At 33.9% G+C, this 21,110-nt stretch overlaps 1 protein-coding gene across 1 annotated transcript; it reads left to right on the forward strand.

Annotated features, from left to right (window-relative positions):
* The first annotated feature begins 1,085 nt into the window (after nucleotides 1-1,085).
* On the forward strand, nucleotides 1,086-19,859 carry LOC120204634. Its single transcript, XM_039204700.1, has 5 exons — nucleotides 1,086-1,124; nucleotides 16,651-16,801; nucleotides 17,871-18,129; nucleotides 18,763-18,830; nucleotides 19,395-19,859. The coding sequence occupies exons 2-5, from the start codon at nucleotides 16,664-16,666 to the stop codon at nucleotides 19,752-19,754; spliced, it is 825 nt and encodes a 274-aa protein (XP_039060631.1). The 5' UTR covers nucleotides 1,086-1,124; nucleotides 16,651-16,663; the 3' UTR covers nucleotides 19,755-19,859.
* Nucleotides 19,860-21,110: the final 1,251 nt, after the last annotated feature.

Here is a 21,110-nt window from a genome sequence, read left to right on the forward strand (position 1 = left end):
TTAGTATTTACCGAGCCTTGACCGAGTCGATCTCGAGTAGCTCACGATATGTCTCGTCTCATTTCCAACCCTAGATAAAGGTATATAATAGGAGGGCTAGAAAGATCATTTCACAATGTGAGAATCGTGTGAGCACTAGTTTATTGAATTTCATGACTTTTAAAATTTACAAAATGATCATCTCCTTACATGACATTATTTTGTTGAATCTCCAACTATTAAAAGTTACAAAATAATCATTCAATTATTTATATGTTTCAAATTCATCTTTTTCTACTAAGATATGATAAAATTATATTTTTAATGATTTCTACTAGTACCGTCATTACTTTCAAACATTGGATCGTCAATATAATATTTTAAACACTGACTCGACTACATGATATAAACATAGAACCAATCCAAAAATATTGGTTAAACGGTTTTAAGATCATATTTTATCATACCTCAATCGATATGTTAACATCCAACTAAGACTATCATCAATATTTTAATAAAAAAAGTATGAGTTTAAAACATATAAATAATTGAGTGATAATTTTATAACTTTCAATAAATAGAAAACTTAATAAAATAACGTCATATAATCAAAAAAATATTTTATAAATTTTAATAATTACGAGACATAACGAAGAAATATCTTATATAATCAGAGGTGATAATTTTTGTAATTTACCTCAAAATAATTGCGAGTGACGACGTGTGGGTACCTTACCCAACCAGACAGTGCCCTTATCGTAATTTCTATCAACTTCCAAGGGACATTTCTAAATGCCCGTCATTTTCAGTTTCCACTATGATGTCCGTGTTATTGCATAATTAACCGAAACTCCCGACAATAACAGTTTTCCGGTCCAATTTTTTGAATTATTGAGAGATTCTGCGATTTGGTATTTTCGGTGCCAAAAAGGAATTACTCCTCACTATTATTATGACTGCTATTTGTAGATTAAATTTCCAAATTTGAGCGTAAAAAGCAAAGTGCGAAATAGCGACCAAATTTTTCTAAGCCGGAATTGAAACGCTCGATTTTGAAGCTTAAAGAAGAGTAGGAATTAGGGTTTTTCGGTGTATGTGTGTCTGGGGAAAGATTCGAGACGAGAGAGAAAGAGAGGGGTTAGAGTTTTATAGAAGAAGAAGAAAGAATGGGTTTACAGAAAACGGATTCTTAATTTTCATTCATCGAGTTCATTTTTCTTCCATTACATTCTATATATTGCTAGATAGACCAATTATTTAGTTACAGCTGTAATATTCTTTCTAACAAAATAACTGTCTCTGTCCAGCTCAGTTTTGGCCCGTTTCATCCCTGCTTACTGACTTCCTTCAGCCCACTGGCACTCCTCAGCCCATGCCAATATCAGATAAAAATCAGGTAACAATTTCTAAATCCCCAATTCGTTCCTCATTTCCCCATTCTCTTCGTCAATCCCTAATTTATGATCCAAATTCCCTAATTTTCCTTCCAGGGCCATGACAATACCTCCTTCTACAGTCGATGCTTGTCCCCAAAGATCGAAGTCAGGAAATTGTGATTTCAACACTGTAAAGTCTTCCCAGGTAGCATTTTCTGGTCCCAAATTCGCCCATTGTATTAACTGTAACATCCTCAATACCGGGTTAGTGATCAAATTGTAAAGTTTCAGAATTTGATGACTAAAGTAGAAGGATGGAATAATTCAATGATTATTTGAATATATTATGAAGGTTATTTAGTAATTATTAAAGGAAATTAAGGTCTTTTCCTTTAAAAGATATTCTTCCCCCTTTTATAAGAGTGAAAAACGTAGGAAGAGAGCTATCTGGAAGCTTTCTTCTTCTTGCTTTCTCTTCTTTACGTGGAGCTTAGCTACAATAGGTAAGTTTAATTTCAGTTGGTTAATTCTTGAGTTTTAAGCTTAGTTTTGATTCTTTGGGTATTAAATAAGCTTAAGGAAAGCTTATATGGGATTTAAACAATAAGATAAAGGAATTAAGAAGGAATTTGTAATATGAATTTTAAGATGAAATTTTGATATGGTATGGTTGTTGAAGTTTTATGGATGAATTTGACTTGTCATCAATCTAATTAAGAAGTATGAAGTGTTAGAATTGGAATTAGAACACATTGAAAATTTGGTATGATTCTTGAATCTCATATGGAAGATAGGATTTTGAGGTTTAAGATGAAATAAATGAATATAGATTGGTTTAAGTATGTGTACTAGAGTTAAGAATGAAAAGGGGATGATATATGAAGTGTTTAAGAGGAAATGAAGTAAATTTCGAGTTAAAAATATGATTTCTGGGCAAGGGGAATCGGTACCCATTCAAGGGGAACCGATACCCCTTCAAACGAACAAAAATTTCCAGAATGTCATGAGGGAATCGATACCCCTTAGTAGGGAACCGATTCCCCCTAAAGGAAAAATGTGAATATTGGTTTAATAAGTTGCTAGTATCCAATTACAAGGTGTAGGTATCTAACGATTGCCTCAAAATGTACATTTATGTAGATTATGCGCGTAAAGCAATTCCGGAACATTTGGCAAGTAAGATCGATCAAGAGAAGATAAGAGATTGAAATTGACTAGTGAGGCCAAGGTGAGTGCATACTAGTGACATGTAGTTTAATGGAAATAAGACTTGCGATGAGTCTATTTTCTAGAGTAATATGCATGAAGTCATAGACATGATTATGTGGTTATAACTATATGTGATTATATGTATTACATTGATTGTATGTATGCATGACTAAAGATAATGATATGATTTGTATATGCTATATGATTTATGTAAGACTTTATTATGTAATAATGGAAGAACATGAGATAAGTTATATGATAGAGTCATAAGAAACGAAATGAACATGAGAGAATAAGATAATCAAGTATAAGTTATATGATATGGTATAAGTGATTATACGAGAAATGTTAGGAGACTCTAAGAGAATAGTATGAATTCGAAGGCATAAATAAGGATACATAAGTAATATAGGGAAGATTGATAGATTAAAGGAAACTATGATTTATGTATTATAGTGAAGAGCTACAAAGTTTTATTAAAGAGTATTGTGGAAGTCATGAGAAATTGAACTAAATAAATAGATGGTTAATGTGAATAAAAAGGGAAAATGATATAAAATAAGTTATGAAATTATAGGAATATAGAAGATAAGTCGAGAGATGTAGGGAAATAGAAATAGATGTTTATTAAGGGTCATAGGAGAACAAATATATGTAATATGATAATGAAATATAAGACTATGTGGATACATGGTTATGAGATAAAATATGTAATAATAGGAAAATATGATGAAAGTGAGTTTATAAGAAGTGATATGAACTAGGTAAACATGGGTAATAGTATATGCATAATGGAAACATGAGTTGGACAAGTACCTAGTGGTATGATTTATATTGGGAATTAGTATAATGGAGCTATATGAAAAGATTATAATGAATATATGAAATTGAATTAAGTAAAGAAATTAAATTAGTACCTAAATAAAAATACTATTAAATGATATAGTTTAGAAATACGGCATAATTTATAATCTAAGGGAATACAAAGAATAGAGCATAAGGTAGATAATATGATATCCGTTATTATATATCTATATATATGTCATCAGGTATATGAAAGGACTCTGAAATTGATATAAGCTAGGAGAAAGTGTTCTATGTGTTATATGAAGCATATATGATCATATGTGAACAAGATATGATATGTATGTTTATATGAATGATCTAAGCTATAGGATATGATATGTGTGATTATGTGCACTTTGTGATATATGTTATATGATATGGATCTATGTAACTACGTGAGAAAGTATATAAGCTATGTGACATGTAAATGTGACTCATATGAAAATGTTCTATGAGTAATTGAACTATGTGTTATGTGAAATGATAAGTATAAAAGAAAATGCCCATGTTATGTGTCTTGAGAGCTAGGGGTATAGTTGGCATGCCAAGAGTAGAGGGTCTACGCGGTCCTTCGGGACAATATTCTACGCGGTCCTTCGGGATATATATATATTCTTTGAAACATGTGTGAAGTCTGGTGAGACACATATATGATCCCTAGCATATGTATATGATTCTTAAGGAATTATATGTGGTCCTTATGGACATCATTATATGGCACTACGGTGCAATTCTACGCGGCACTTCGGTGCATTTATACGAGCTGTGGTGACAGCATAGTGCACAACCTCACAATACTCAGATACCTTAGGTTCTCAATATGATATCATGGGCCAATAAACTCATTGATACAAATTCATGAATGTTAAAGTAATATGCTTACAGGTATGGATATTGGTGATATGAGAACAATGTATGTGATATATGTATATGATTTGTAATATGATGTGTGCATGATATGATATATCTGTGATAGGGGTAATGGTATATGTTACATAGTATGCATGAATATATGTTGATGTATATGTAAATGAGTTGTATAATTTGATAGCATAAAACAGTCATGCATGATTAGTGGGTATGAATTCCATTAGATGTGTTTTCTTTATGCCTCACTAAGTCTTCGACTTAGCGTGTGATTGTTTCACACGTAGGTTTCGAGAAGAGTAAAGAGTAATGCGGAGCAAGACAGGTCAGTTCTCCTTACCAAATGTCAGATCAGAAAATATATGTCCTGTTTATAGAGTGTAGTTGGCATGTAGTCTAAAGATATAAATTGTATGAACTCTGATATATTTTGTAAACGTTTTGAATAAGTTAAATGTTATCAAAGTTTTTAAATTACTCACTATTTTATACGAATAAATATTTGAAAAGTCAATGTGACACTTCGGACTCGTATCCGGGTCGGATACGGGTTGGGGGTGTTACATTTAATGGTACCAGAGCTAAGGTTTAGCCGATTCTCGGCATAAACCGAAGTCCAAAGTGTCATAAAATGTGTACATGCCAACATAAAGTGAAAAAAAAAATCTGATCTGATTGTGTAAGGAGTATGTTGTCTTGCTAATAGAATAAGAACAGTTTAATACAGTAGAAATCCGATCGTGATAATTTCGAAGTAAGTGAAAGGTGATATTCCTGATTGTGATAGCTATTCACCTGCCCTGGCCAGGCAGGATGAAGAGCGGACACCTCAGGAAATGCCTAGTAAGATCAAAAGTTGATTTCAGAAAGCTGAAATCATATCTGAATAATGATAGAAAGTTTTCATCGTTTGGAATCGGAAACACGATATAGAGTAGTTTTGTTATTATGTGGATAAGATAGAATATGGTGAACATGTGTCACCATAAGAATGTTAAAAAGATCTAATGACGTGATGAGTATGTATAGAAGAACTCAAGGATAAGTGCATCAGTGACAAGTGTATAAGATGTATACAGTCAGAGCTTATGAGTTTGAAACGAAGTGATAGTATAGCGCATAAACAAGAGCAAGTTTATGATAAGGGTTTGCAGTGGAGATGGAAAGAGTTAGCATTGGCTAACTAGAGTATGTGATAAAAATATACTGGAATTATAAGATTATAAGATATTGTCAGGATATGATAACCAGATCTGCAATGGATCTGGATATAGTTGCATATTTGGATCATAGTAATGTGGTATAGTAAAGGAAAAGGAAGTAAGAATTTGTATATTTAAGTAAAGCTGAGGATTGATAAGAAGAGTTTGAGAATGTGTATATCGATGATCAGATTATAGGACACAGGAAGTCAGAATGTTGAGTTTGAGCAAAAGAAATTTCAGGATGTATGAGAATAGAGGTGAAATTGATAAGTTGAGTAAGCGAATGTTGAGATAATTTAGATTGGAAAGGATGTATATGATTGGTATAATAGGGCTTGTGCCCTAGATTGAACAAAAGTTATTATCTAGCTGTTAGAGTAAAGGTGCTAGAGTTATAAGATTGGAGGAAAGATAAAGTGGAGTTAATTGATTATGATGTGAATTTGAATATAGTTGTATATTCTGAGCAGATAGCTATGATGTAGAAACTGAGATAAGTATTTGCATGGAACCTTCAGGAAGGAAAATACAAGTATAAGAAATGATAAAGAATGAAGTTATGTATAAGAAATAGGTTATTAGAGTAATGAGGATGCAATGAAGATTGGTACATAAAGATGAGTATAAGTGATAAGACAAGAGTATGCGAATATGAAAGGAAATATATGATTTATGTATAAGGAAGAAGGAATAAAGAAATGAAAGGGATTGATTTAAAGGATCAGATACGATAAATATGGAAGTACAGAGGACAATTTTGATATAGAAATAAGACAAGTGTGCAAGGTGATGTGAAAATATTGTTTGACTCCTTAAAGTATATGTTTAATCACATTGAAGAATATTTAAAGTTGTGTTTTGGTCAAATGATGACGAAATACAAGTTTGGTATGGTTATAAGGTAATTAGAGAGTTATGAAGAAATAGATGGATTTATGATATAGAGATGAATGTATAAACGAAAAAGATTGTTGGAAAACTAAAGGATTGAAAAGTAAGTTTCTGATGATGACAAGAAAGAATAAGTCAGGGAAGCAACATAAGAACATTAGAAGATATGTTCCTATTAAGATGTGCAGTGAAAATTCGAGGACGAATTTTCTTATAAGGAGGGGAGATTTGTAACATCCTCAATACTGTGTTAGTGATCAAATTGTAAAGTTTCAGAATTTGATGACTAAAGTAGAAGGATGGAATAATTCATTGATTATTTGAATATATTATGAAGGTTATTTAGTAATTATTAAAGGAAATTAAGGGTATTATGGTCTTTTCCTTTAAAAGATATTCTTCCCCCTTTTATAAGAGTGAAAAACGTGGGAAGAGAGCTATCTGGAAGCTTTCTTCTTCTTGCTTTCTCTTCTTCACGTGGGGCTTAGCTACAATAGGTAAGTTTAATTTCAGTTTGGTTAATTCTTGAGTTTTAAGCTTAGTTTTGATTCTTTGGGTATTAAATAAGCTTAAGGAAAGCTTATATGGGATTTAAACAATAAGATAAAGGAATTAAGAAGGAATTTGTAATATGAATTTTAAGATGAAATTTTGATATGGTATGGTTGTTGAAGTTTTATGGATGAATTTGACTTGTCATCAATCTAATTAAGAAGTATGAAGTGTTAGAATTGGAATTAGAACACATTGAAAATTTGGTATGATTCTTGAATCTCATATTGGAAGATAGGATTTTAAGGTTTAAGATGAAATAAATGAATATAGATTGGTTTAAGTATGTGTACTAGAGTTAAGAATGAAAAGGGGATGATATATGAAGTGTTTGAGAGGAAATGAAGTAAATTTCGAGTTAAAAATATGATTTCTGGGCAAGGGGAATCGGTACCCATTCAAGGGGAACCGATACCCCTTCAAACGAACAAAAATTTCCAGAATGTCATGAGGGAATCGATACCCCCTTAGTAGGGAACCGATTCCCCCTAAAGGAAAAATGTGAATATTGGTTTAATAAGTTCGTTTAAGTTGCTAGTATCCAATTACAAGGTGTAGGTATCTAATGATTGCCTCAAAATGTACATTTATGTAGATTATGTGCGTAAAGCAATTCCGGAACATTTGGCAAGTAAGATCGATCAAGGGAAGATAAGAGATTGAAATTGACTAGTGAGGCCAAGGTGAGTGCATACTAGTGACATGTAGTGTTTAATGGAAATAAGACTTGCGATGAGTCTATTTTCTAGAGTAATATGCATGAAGTCATAGACATGATTATGTGTTGGTTATAACTATATGTGATTATATGTATTACATTGATTGTATGTATGCATGACTAAAGATAATGATATGATTGATATGCTATATGATTTATGTAAGACTTTATTATGTAATAATGGAAGAACATGAGATAAGTTATATGATAGAGTCATAAGAAATGAAATGAACATGAGAGAATAAGATAATCAAGTATAAGTTATATGATATGGTATAAGTGATTATACGAGAAATGTTAGGAGACTCTAAGAGAATAGTATGAATTCGAAGGCATAAATAAGGATACATAAGTAATATAGGGAAGATTGATAGATTAAAGGAAACTATGGTTTATGTATTATAGTGAAGAGCTACAAAGTTTTATTAAAGAGTATTGTGGAAGTCATGAGAAATTGAACTAAATAAATAGATGGTTAATGTGAATAAAAAGGGAAATGATATAAAATAAGTTATGAAATTATAGGAATATAGAAGATAAGTCGAGAGATGTAGGGAAATAGAAATAGATGTTTATTAAGGGTCATATGAGAACAAATATGTAATATGATAATGAAATATAAGACTATGTGGATACATGGTTATGAGATAAAATATGTAATAATAGGAAAATATGATGAAAGTGAGTTTATAAGAAGTGATATGAACTAGGTAAACATGGGTAACAGTATATGCATAATGGAAACATGAGTTGGACAAGTACCTAGTGGTATGATTTATTATGGGAATTAGTATAATGGAGCTATATGAAAAGATTATAATGAATATATGAAATTGAATTAAGTAAAGAGATTAAATTAGTACCTAAATAAAAATACTATTAAATGATATATGTTTAGAAATACGGCATAATTTATAATCTAAGGGAATACAAAGAAATAGAGCATAAGGTAGATAATATGATATCCGTTATTATATATCTATATGATATATGTCATCAGGTAATATGAAAGGACTCTGAAAATTGATATAAGCTAGGAGAAAGTGTTCTATGTGTTATATGAAGCATATATGATCATATGTGAACAAGATATGATATGTATGTTTATATGAATGATCTAAGCTATAGGATATGATATGTGTGATTATGTGCACTTTGTGATATATGTTATATGATATGGATCTATGTAACTACGTGAGAAAGTATATAAGCTATGTGACATGTAAATGTGACTCATATGAAAATGTTCTATGAGTAATTGAACTATGTGTTATGTGAAATGATAAGTATAAAAGAAAATTCCCATGTTATGTGTCTTGAGAGCTAGGGGTATAGTTGGCATGCCAAGAGTAGAGGGTCTACGCGGTCCTTCGGGATAATATTCTACGCGGTCCTTCGGGATATATATATATTCTTTGGAACATGTGTGAAGTCTGGTGAGACACATATATGATCCCTAGCATATGTATATGATTCTTAAGGAATTCTATGTGGTCCTTATGGACATCATTATATGGCACTACGGTGCAATTCTACGCGGCACTTCGGTGCATTTATACGAGCTTTGGTGACAGCATAGTGCACAACCTCACAATACTCAGATACCTTAGGTTCTCAATATGATATCATGGGCCAATAAACTCATTGATACAAATTCATGAATGTTAAAGTAATATGCTTACATGTATGGATATTGGTGATATGAGAACAATGTATGTGATATATGTATATGATTTGTGATATGATGTGTGCATGATATGATATATCTGTGATAGGGGTAATGGTATCTGTTACATAGTATGCATGAATATATGTTGATGTATATGTAAATGAGTTGTATAATTTGATAGCATAAAACAGTCATGCATGATTAGTGGGTATGAATTCCATTAGATGTGTTTTCTTTATGCCTCACTAAGTCTTCGACTTAGCGTGTGATTGTTTCACACGTAGGTTTCGAGAAGAGTAAAGAGTAATGCGGAGCAAGACATGTCAGTTCTCCTTACCAAATGTCAGATCAGAAAATATATGTATTGTTTATAGAGTGTAGTTGGCATGTAGTCTAAAGATATAAATTGTATGAACTCTGATATATTTTGTAAACGTTTTGAATAAGTTAAATGTTATCAAAGTTTTTAAATTACTCACTATTTTATACGAATAAATGTTTGAAAAGTCAATGTGACACTTCGGACTCGTATCCGGGTCGGATACGGGTTGGGGGTGTTACATTTAATGGTATCAGAGCTAAGGTTTAGCCGATTCTCGGCATAAATCGAAGTCCAAAGTGTCATAAAATTTGTACATGCCAACATAGAGTGAAAAAAAAAATTCTGATCTGATTGTGTAAGGAGTATGTTGTCTTGCTAATAGAATAAGAATAGTTTAATACAGTAGAAATCTGATTGTGATAATTTCGAAGTAAGTGAAAGGTGATATTCCTGATTGTGATAGCTATTCAACTGCCCTGACCAGGCAGGATGAAGAGCGGACACCTCAGGAAATGCTTAGTAAGATCAAAAGTTGATTTCTGAAAGCTGAAATCATATCTGAATAATGATATAAAGTTTTCATCGTTTGGAATCGGAAACACGATATAGAGTAGTTTTGTTATTATGTGGATAAGATAGAATATGGTGAACAGGTGTCACCATAAGAATGTTAAAAAGATCTAATGACGTGATGAGTATGTATAGAAGAACTCAAGGATAAGTGCATCAGTGACAAGTGTATAAGATGTATAAAGTCAGAGCTTATGAGTTTGAAACGAAGTGATAGTATAGCGCATAAACAAGAGTATGTTTATGATAAGGGTTTGCAGTGGAGATGGAAAGAGTTAGCATTGGCTAACTAGAGTATGTGATAAAAATATACTGGAATTATAAGATTATAAGATATTGTCAGGATATGATAACCAGATCTGCAATGGATCTGGATCTAGTTTCATATTTGGATCATAGTAATGTGGTATAGTAAAGGAAAAGGAAGTAAGAATTTGTATATTTAAGTAAAGCTGAGGATTGATAAAGAAGAGTTTGAGAATGTGTATATCGATGATCAGATTATAGGACACATGAAGTCAGAATGTTGAGTTTGAGCAAAAGAAATTTCAGGATGTATGAGAATAGAGGTGAAATTGATAAGTTGAGTAAGCGAATGTTGAGATAATTTAGATTGGAAATGATGTATATGATTGGTATAATAGGGCTTGTGCCCTAGATTGAACAAAAGTTATTATCTAGCTGTTAGAGTAAAGGTGCTAGAGTTATAAGATTGGAGGAAAGATAAAGTGGAGTTAATTGATTATGATGTGAATTTGAATATAGTTGTATATTCTGAGCAGATAGCTATGATGTAGAAACTGAGATAAGTATTTGCATGGAACCTTCAGGAAGGAAAATACAAGTATAAGAAATGATAAAGAATGAAGTTATGTATAAGAAATGGGTTATTAGAGTAATGAGGATGCAATGAAGATTGGTACATAAAGATGAGTATAAGTGATAAGACAAGAGTATGTGAATATGAAAGGAAATATATGATTTATGTATAAGGAAGAAGGAATAAAGAAATGAAAGGGATTGATTTAAAGGATCAGATACGATAAATATGGAAGTACAGAGGACAATTTTGATATAGAAATAAGACAAGTGTGCAAGGTGATGTGAAAATATTGTTTGACTCCTTAAAGTATATGTTTAATCACATTGAAGAAGATTTAAAGTTGTGTTTTGGTCAAATGATGACGAAATACAAGTTTGGTATGGTTATAAGGTAATTAGAGAGTTATGAAGAAATAGATGGATTTATGATATATAGAGATGAATGTATAAACGAAAAAGATAGTTGGAAAACTAAAGGATTGAAAAGTAAGTTTCTGATGATGACAAGAAAGAATAAGTCAGGGAAGCAACATAAGAACATTAGAAGATATGTTCCTATTAAGATGTGCAGTGAAAATTCGAGGACGAATTTTCTTATAAGGAGGGGAGATTTGTAACATCCTCAATACCGGGTTGGGGGTGTTACATTAACAATTGAGTTACTGCCTTTTTATCTTTCTTCACCATTCGTTTTTCTAATACCACATCTGGATAAACACGAAGTTGTCCATCCGCATTAACTTCTGGAGGATCTCGAGAGGTAACTATCTTGTTCCCAATCTTCTTCTTTAATAGACTAATATGAAAAACATGGTGTATCTTTGAACTGTCAGGCAATTGCAATTTATAAGCCACTGACCCAATCCTTTCGATGATTTTGTAGGGTCCATAGTACCTCGCAGACAATTTCAAATTTTTCCTGAGGGTCACTGAGGTCTGCTTATAAGGCTGTAACTTGAGGTAAACTTCATTACCAACTTGAAATTCTCTATCACTTCTCTTTTTTTCAGCATAATATTTCATGTGTTGATGTGCCTTATCTAGTTGGTCTTGTAAAACAGTATTCATGTTGTCCCTCTCTTGTAATAATTGCTGCACATCTGCTACTTTGGAGTCTGTTAGCCATGTCATAGTAGGGGGAATATATCCATACAAAACTGTGAATGGAGTTGTTCCCAAAGCAGTATGGAAACTTGTATTATACCACCATTCAGCTTGTGATAACCACTTACTCCAATTAGTAGGCTTCATAAAACACATTCCACGCAAATACTGTTTTAGGCACTGATTTAGTCTCTCTGTCTGACCATCAGTTTCTGGATGGTAAGCTGTAGTGAATAGGGCAGTAGTTCCTAGGAGCTTCATTAATTCTGTCCAAAAAAGGCTAGTAAAAATTTTGTCTCTATCAGATAGAGCTATCTTTGGTTGCCCATGTAGTTTATAAATCTGATCCAAGTAGATTTTAGCTACATCTGCTGCATTGAAGGGATGCACCAAGGGTAGAAAATATGCATACTTGGTAAACTTGTCAATAATAACCAGGATGCAATTATACCTGTTAGAAGTAGGGAGACATTCAATAAAGTCTATTGTAACAAATTCCCAAGCTTGTTGAGGAATTAGAAGAGGTTGTAATAGTCCTGGTTTTAACACATGTTCATCCTTTATTCTCTGACAGATATCACACTGCTGCACATAGCTTTTAACCATGTTCTTCATTCCTTTCCAATAGAAATAAGATTTCACCCTGTGGTAGGTAGCTTGTATACCTGAATGGCCACCTTGTGGTGAGTCATGAAGAGCTTGTAGAATCTGTTATCTTAAGGAACCAGTTTCCCCAATATACACCTTACCTTTATATCTCAAGATACTTCTGGAATAAGACCAATCTGATGCCTCTTGCCTGGAAATATCTAACTTAGTAACCATTTCAGCAACTAGGGAATCACCTTGATAACTTTGTTCAACCTCTTGAACCCAAGTAGGAATGACAATAGTAGCAGTCATTTGTTGTAGCTCTCCTTCCTCCTCATCTCTTCTGGATAATGCATCTGCTGCCAAATTGTGTTTGCCCTTCTTGTACTGAATAACATAATACAGTCCCAATAATTTTGTAAGCCCTTTTTTCTGTATTGAAGTAGTGAGCTTCTGTTCCAGCAAATGCTTAAGAGCTTCATGGTTTGTTTTAATAATAAATGGCCCTCCTTCTAGGTAATGTCTCCATTTAGAGATAGCCATGAGTATGGCTAGGTATTCTTTTTCATAAATAGATAGATCCAATTGCTTGGGTCCCAATGCTCTGCTTAAATAAGCCACTGGTCTGCCTTCTTGAGACAAAACTGCTCCTATTCCCCTAGAACTTGTATCTGTCTCCAAACAAAAACTTTTATTAAAATCAGGTAATGCTTGGACAGGAGCATGACACATTGCACCTTTTAAAACTTCAAAAGCAGCTTTACTTTCCTCTGTCCATTGAAACTGATTCTTCTTTAACATAGTAGTTAAAGGCTTAGCAATCTCTCCATATCCTTTTATGAATCTCCTGTAATACCCTGTCAGCCCAATGAAACCCCTTAAGGATTTAAGAGTTTTTGGCAGCTTCCATTGTTGCATTGTCTGTATCTTTGCTGAATCAGTAGCCACTCCCTGCTTAGATATAATATAGCCCAAATATTCCACCTCATGTTGACCAAAGAAGCACTTTGTTCTTTTAGCAAACAGTTGATTCTGCTTAAGGACTTCCAAAACAGTCTTAAGATGCATGGCATGTTTCTTTAGATCAGGACTGTAAATGAGTATGTCATCAAAGAAAACTAATACAAATTTTCTTAGGTAAGGACCAAACAACTTGTTCATTAATGCCTGAAAAGTGACTGGGGCATTTGTTAATCCAAAAGGCATAACCTTGAACTCAAAGTGACCATGATGAGTCCTAAAGGCTGTTTTAGGAATGTCTTCAGGAGTGATTCTAATCTGCCAATACCCTGATCTTAAATCCAACTTAAAAAAATAGGTTGCTCCAGTCAACTCATCCAACAAATCTTCCACTACAGGAATTGGAAATTTGTTTTTTATAGTTAAGGCATTCAATTGCCTATAATCAATACACATTCTCCAACTTCCATCCTTCTTCTTAACCAACAAACAAGGAGAAGCAAATGGGCTTTTACTGGTCTGTATTATGGAAGAGGACAACATTTCCTTAATTTGTTTTTCCACTTCTGACTTCTGATGATAGGGCATCCTGTAGGGTCTAATGTTCACTGTTTCTGTACCCTCTTTTAGTGTAATAGTTCTCTTAGAGGTGGCATCCCTTTTGGTTCCTCAAAAATAGCTGAATATTCCTCTAATAAACTCTGTAATTCCACAGGTACCATATTAGTTATAACTTCCCCACTTAGCATAAAAATTTCCCCTGTTATATCATTGTTCTTCCCCATCAATTTCTGCAATTTACTGTCTGATATCACTTTGACAGTAGGTGAATTCTGTTTTCCTCTCAAAGTAATCTCCTCCCCATCTTTTTTAAAACTCATGGTCATATTATTGAAATCTATCAGTAGTGGACTATACTTTTTCATCCAGTCCACTCCTAGCACCATATCACTTCCTTCTAGAGTTAAAACTCTGAAGTCATGTTCAAACTGAGAACTCTGCATTCCCCATTTTAACTTTTTACTCATGGCTGAACTGTACAACTTTTCACCATTAGCAACTGTAATGGTCAAAGGATGAGTTTGCTCCAATTCCACTCCTTCTTTGGACCATTGACCAGTTATAAAACTGTGTGTGCTTCCACTGTCTATGAGAATGCTTAGAGGTCTCCCAGATATGTGTCCTTGAATCCTCAATGTGTGGTGACCTGTCTGCCCTGTTATAGCATTTATAAAAATTTCCAGCTCTTCTTCTACAGGATTTGTTGCAATAGCCTCATTATTTCCTATTTCCAGAGTTTCAAACTCTCATGTATCCTCCAATTTCTCCATTAAATTTAACTGTTTGACCTTGCATTGATGTCCTGGACTAAATTTCTCTCCACATTTGTAACATAATCCATGTGTCCTTCTATACTCCACTAATGATTGTTTACTCTGATTCAAATTCTGAACAGCTCTTTTTTGTGATTGATTTAAATTAGTGTATGGGACCTTGTAGTTAAAGCTCTGTCCTGTAGATACTGCTCTAGGCTGGAACCTCAGTTTCTTGTTTTCTACTTCCCAAGTCAATTCCACTAATTTAGCCAATCTAAAAGCAGTGGCTAAAGTTATGGGATTATGAATTTTAACCCTGTGCTTAATTTCTTCTTTCAATTCACTCAGGAAACTAGAAACAAAATACCCCTCCTCCAAAAATGGACTATACTGCAGCATGTAAGACCTAAACTCCTCAAACTTCTCATGATAATCTTCTACAGAATTCTTTTGAATCAGCTTATTAAACTCTTCCACAATGTCATTACAATTTTGATCACAGAATCTATGACATATATCTGTTGTAAATTCATGCCAGTTTACTTTATGTTTCTGAGTTATATAGCCATCAAACCAGGTCTCAGCCTTTCCTGTTAAATACATGGTAGCTAATTCTACTTTCTGACCTTCAGGTACTCTAAAGATTGAGAAATACTTCTGACATTTTTTTACCCAACTTCTAGGATTTGTTCCATCAAACATTTGCAGTTCTATTTTTGGTCTGAAAACATAACCTGAATGAACATCTTCCCCAATGGATGATTCTCCCATTTCTGTTATGTTTTCCCCTATTTTTACTTTTTGCACATCCATTCTAGCATGAGGTTGATTTTCACAAAGTGGAGGTGTGTTAACAGGTTTAGGAGCTAATATTCCCGGTTCACCAGTCTTAAATGTATACTTCTCATGCTCACCAAGAACAGTAACCAAACATGGAAGCTTACATTCTTCTTTATTTTGTTTTGCAGCTGCTGGTGGTTGACTCCTTTCTGACCGAGGTGAATCTTTTTCCTCAGCTGCTTGATTGACCAGCTGTAGGATTCGCTGCAAATAACCTCTATTTTCAATCATCCCCTCTTACAATGTTTGTATCCTTCCCTCCAGCTCTGCCTTCTGTCCATCCCACCAAGATGGTAAGGCCTCTTCATCCTTAACCTCTACTGCTTGTTCTTGTACCTCCACGGTTCCAGTCTTTTTCATCTTTTTTGTTTTACCCAGCGTATAGATTTGTTTGGGATCACTGAATTGGCTCTGATTACCAATTGTCAGGTTTGCACCTGAAATTTGTGGGAAAGGATTATAGAAGAAGAAAAAAGAATGGGTTTACAGAAAACGGATTCTTAATTTTCATTCATCGAGTTCATTTTTCTTCCATTACATTCTATATATTGCTAGATAGACCAATTATTTAGTTACAGCTGTAATATTCTTTCTAACAAAATAACTGCCTCTGTCCAGCTCAGTTTTGGCCCGTTTCATCCCTGCTTACTGACTTCCTTCAGTCCACTGGCACTCCTCAACCCATGCCAATATCAGATAAAAATCAGGTAACAATTTCTAAATCCCCAATTTGTTCCTCATTTTCCCCATTCTCTTCGTCAATCCCTAATTTGTGATCCAAATTCCCTAATTTTCCTTCCAGGGCCATGACATTTTGAGGTTGAAGATGACGGATGTGATATTACATGTATATGATGTGACAAACAGTGAGTCCGATAAAACGAATAGCATCATTGTTCAAATCAACAAGATCTTCAAGGATGGAATCGGCCTCGGTGGCATCTTCCACAGTGCCATTCAGGTACCTTCTTTCTCACTCTCTTTTCTTTTTGGAATTTTAACATTTCTTGTTGCATTCTTTCTTGTTGTGATTAAATGGATCAAGGGTTTCTGGTTTAGAAATTTAGCCCATGTTTTGAATTACTAGAGTTTTTCCTTTTTATTATAGTTGGTATTAAACCCTGGACATGGGGAAGGGTAGGTGAACCTCTGCCACTAGGCCACTATGAGGGTTCAGGATTTTGCTTATTTTATCATTGCAAATATGGTCTGATGTTTTGATTGGCACATTCAAGGTATCTGACAAAGGGGGGGGGGAAATAACACTACTAAAATTTTGATGGTTACTGTGCACGAAGGCTTATAGTTTCAATGTTTCTTTTTCGGCAAGAGAATCATATTATTGTTTCTGAGTAACCTTACATAGATTAGTTGTTACTTGTTAATTTATTTTTGTCATTTTAATATATCAAGATTTAGCTATTGAGTTCTGATAGTTTTTGGAGTGTCCTCGTCAACACCTCACCGGCCAAAGTATTTTAGAGACTGAGGGCTATTTTAGTTCTTTTATACAAAGTTTTATGTGAAAACTCTGCTTCTATTTTACCATTTGGGTTTGTGTAACTAGATATTAGGTCTTCCTGGATTATTTATATCAATTTTTAGTTCTACTTTTTGAAGAATATATAGAAAATTTACCACCCTATTCCTCAATCTTGCAACTAAATCAGAAAGAAAAGAGAACGCGTTTTATACCAATTTCTTGTAGTTAGGTGTACTGGCAATGATTGTCATCTCATTTGAGTACTTTGGGTTTGTTTTGCCATTAATCTTGTTGCTCACACTTTACGTGTTCATTGTTGTTGATACTATACCCGTGGTACATCAGATGAAGATACCTATTTTGTTTAAGTATTCTTTTTCCTAAATATCATATTACATGTTGATTCTCCTAAGTTTTCAAACAGTATCAGATTTTGGGCGACTGAATAATGGGTATTCATGTTTATTGTCAACTTCTAAAGACTCTTTTGTTATTGTCTGATGCCATTTATTTGTCAAGCATAATAATTTTATTGCCGAGCTGACAGTTGTATGGAGAAGATGAATGGTCTTTTGGCTTCTGTGAGCAAGGGTCTGGAGTTTTTAGTTGTCCATCTGGCAGAAATCCAATGTATTCATATCGTGAGTCCATAGTCCTTGGAAGGACTAACTTTCCAATATTCAAGGTAAAACATATCTTGCGGGAACTCAGTAGAGAGTGGCCTGGAAGTTCATATGAATTGTTATCCAAAAACTGCAATCACTTCTGTGACGACCTCTGCGAAAGGCTTGGTGTCCAAAAGCTTCCAGGTAAACTTAAGTGCCATGTTCTTTCAGGGTTGAACGGATGTAGGTATCATTATTGATTACTGCTTCATCTATACCTTTTAAATTTGTAGCCTACTGGCAAATGGCCAAAATATTTAATATATCTTTTGAGTTGAATTTAAAAGAAAAACTCTTTTCATTCCTGATTCTCTTTTATTAATAGCATTATTCCGTTATTGGATACATTATTCAAATCTTCAGTGAACATTAAGTATGATCTAAACAGAACCATTTTCTCATCTCTTGAAATTTATGTCTGGTGTTGCTTGATATAAAGTAATTTAAAATTGTGATTCATACCAGCTATTAGCTTGTCAATGCTAATATGATCCGAGTTCTTTTGCTGCACTCTAGCTCCATCATCTATGTGCTTTGGTGATAAACCAGAACCTCTGACAGAAAACTATTTTAAGGTTTGTCTTGGGCTCTTGGCTACCGACCTTATGATGTGAAGGCTAAAGGCAACAATATCATTTGAATTCCACCAGAATGCAAACCAATGGCTGGCATTACTTGATGATATAAAACTTAGTCCGGATGAATGAATAGGCCATGTTTTTTGTCGCATCATTTCAGCTTATAGCAACTTTCTCATTCTTACAGTTTTTGTAACAGGTTGGGTTAATCGTTTTGCCAATACTGGTGATATTGCAATAGAGATAGCAGAAAACATTGCTGTTCGGGTGAGATTCCATTTCTTGGTTCATGATCATCATAATCTGCTAAAAGATCCTTCTTAGTATTCAGCAAGCAACACCTCTAAAGCTATAATCATCTGAACATTACAGAAACAGCTTTATGTGTATTTTATGTGTGGATGCATACATTTTTGCAGCTAGGCATGCATTATTAAGCTGTATTTCTGACATCACGTGATTCTTTCTATATATTTCTTAACTTGAGTTTGATCATTGCTATTATTTGTTCAGTTGTTATCAGGATTGTTGTCTGTTATCTTTTTGAAGGTGTTTGCCTTGAGACATTGTGAAACTATAAAAAAAGTTATTGTGAACTACGCTCTTGTCCAGAAGGATAGAAAGATACTAGCAAATTGAAATTTGCATTATTGTTCTTTTCTGCTTCTTTGTCACCCTTCCTGCTATGTTATGTTTGTGTTAAAATTTGCATTAAAACTTCCCTTGAAATTGGAACTACTTATCATGCTGAAAATGTGAAATATCCTAAAACTTAAAAGTTTAAACCCTAAATATGATGAGTGCTTAAAATTGTTGTGTTGGTCATTGCAGTTGAGACAAGCCAAGACTGAGATAGTGTCGGCTAGCAAAGTGGTATATCGTTTCCTTGTGGGCGTTACCTCTGTTTCTGGTGGTGGAAAGGACTCCCCTAGCAATTCAAATAGAGGGGGCCCCAGATTTAAAGCAGCTTGGTTTAAAAACATTATCAATGTCTGCGATAAACCATCGATCAGATCTGAAATTGAGACTCTAGGAAACAATGCCCTTCAAAAGCATCATCCACAGAATTCTGCGCTGACAAAGCTACAAAATTTTCAAGATCCAGAAAGACAACGGCAGAGTGTACAAGATTTCAAACAACCAATGGTCCCGTGTTCACCAGAATCAGAACAACCTCTGCTACAGAATTAATGGCTGGATATTTGATGGAAATGCTTACCAGGAGCATCCTCTATGTTGTGGTACTACTTGGAAACTCTGCACAGCCAATCAAAGAAGATATTCATTGTGCATGAATGTGAAATTGTTAATTTGTTCTCCCGAACAGATATTTACAAATCTTTATACCCCACTTTGAAAAGACTCAATCCAACATTGTTTTCTTCAGCATTCTCTGAAATCTCTCATGTGGTGCTTAGGGCAGTCTTAGATTGTTAGGTAATATTGAATACTTTCTATGGTGAAACCTTTTAATGAACTGATTTTGATTCTCTCTTTTTTTCCTTTGTATGTATATTTGTGTCATGTGTGTATATATATGTAGGGCTTGATCTTCAATGCCGGAAACTATGTACATGTACTTGGATTCCGGTTACCAATTACTTACGTATCTCGTGCAACGAATGCTTGGATCAAGCACCCCCAAGGTTAGGGTTAAAAATTAAGGAGTAGATTACTGTTGATATATTCTATTTGGTGCCTAAAAGATTTGTTATGGAAAATATTTCTTCAACTGTGATGTATAAGTTCTTTACATTTATGATATTTTACTCAAAGTCAACACCTTTTTCTATTGGCTAAAGTTTCTAATAAATTGATCAAAATGGTCCGACGCATTAAACATGAGCAAATTTTAGTTGAATCAAATCAAATTGGAGTTAATAATTACGAAAATTATTTGATACATCGTTTTGGGAGGATTGTTCAGATCTAAAATGTCATTTTACCAGATTCAACCCATGTCCTGGGGCAACAAATACAGGACTTGCAGCACAGTATGTTTCAGCACTCCAGATTACCGAGGATACAGCGGTAAACACGATTGTTCTCGATGTTATGTTGAGGCTAAAAATGAAAAAGAGATGAGCAAATACGACTAACGGTCATTGACATGGCAACATAACTATAATTCCATTTATAACGATATTGTTTTGTACCAAATCGGTCACATACGTTATATAACAAATTGGTCATTCGGCATTAATAGCCATTAATATGGGTGACGGAAATGTGATTTTGATTGTTGACGGCTTACATAGTCCGTTGACTGATCACTTCTTTGACTTTAAATAAAAATTTAATCTCATTTTATTTATTTTTATTTTAAAGTTATCTTCAAGCTCCAAAACACCATGGATCTTTTCAAACTCCACCGCCCGCTCTCCTCTACCACTGCATCGCTTCTCTTCATCGACATGACACTAACTTGGATCATTATAAGAAGGATGGGCACTGTGTTTAGGCCGATCCTTTCCTATTAATGTGGTTGACAGATCATTACCTGCGCTAGGACCATTACCAGCATGCTCGGACATACAATCTTCATGA

Source organism: Hibiscus syriacus, unplaced genomic scaffold (assembly GCF_006381635.1).
Source record: "Hibiscus syriacus cultivar Baekdansim isolate YM2019G1 unplaced genomic scaffold, ASM638163v2 tig00011079_pilon, whole genome shotgun sequence".
Classification (NCBI taxonomy): domain Eukaryota; kingdom Viridiplantae; phylum Streptophyta; class Magnoliopsida; order Malvales; family Malvaceae; genus Hibiscus; species Hibiscus syriacus.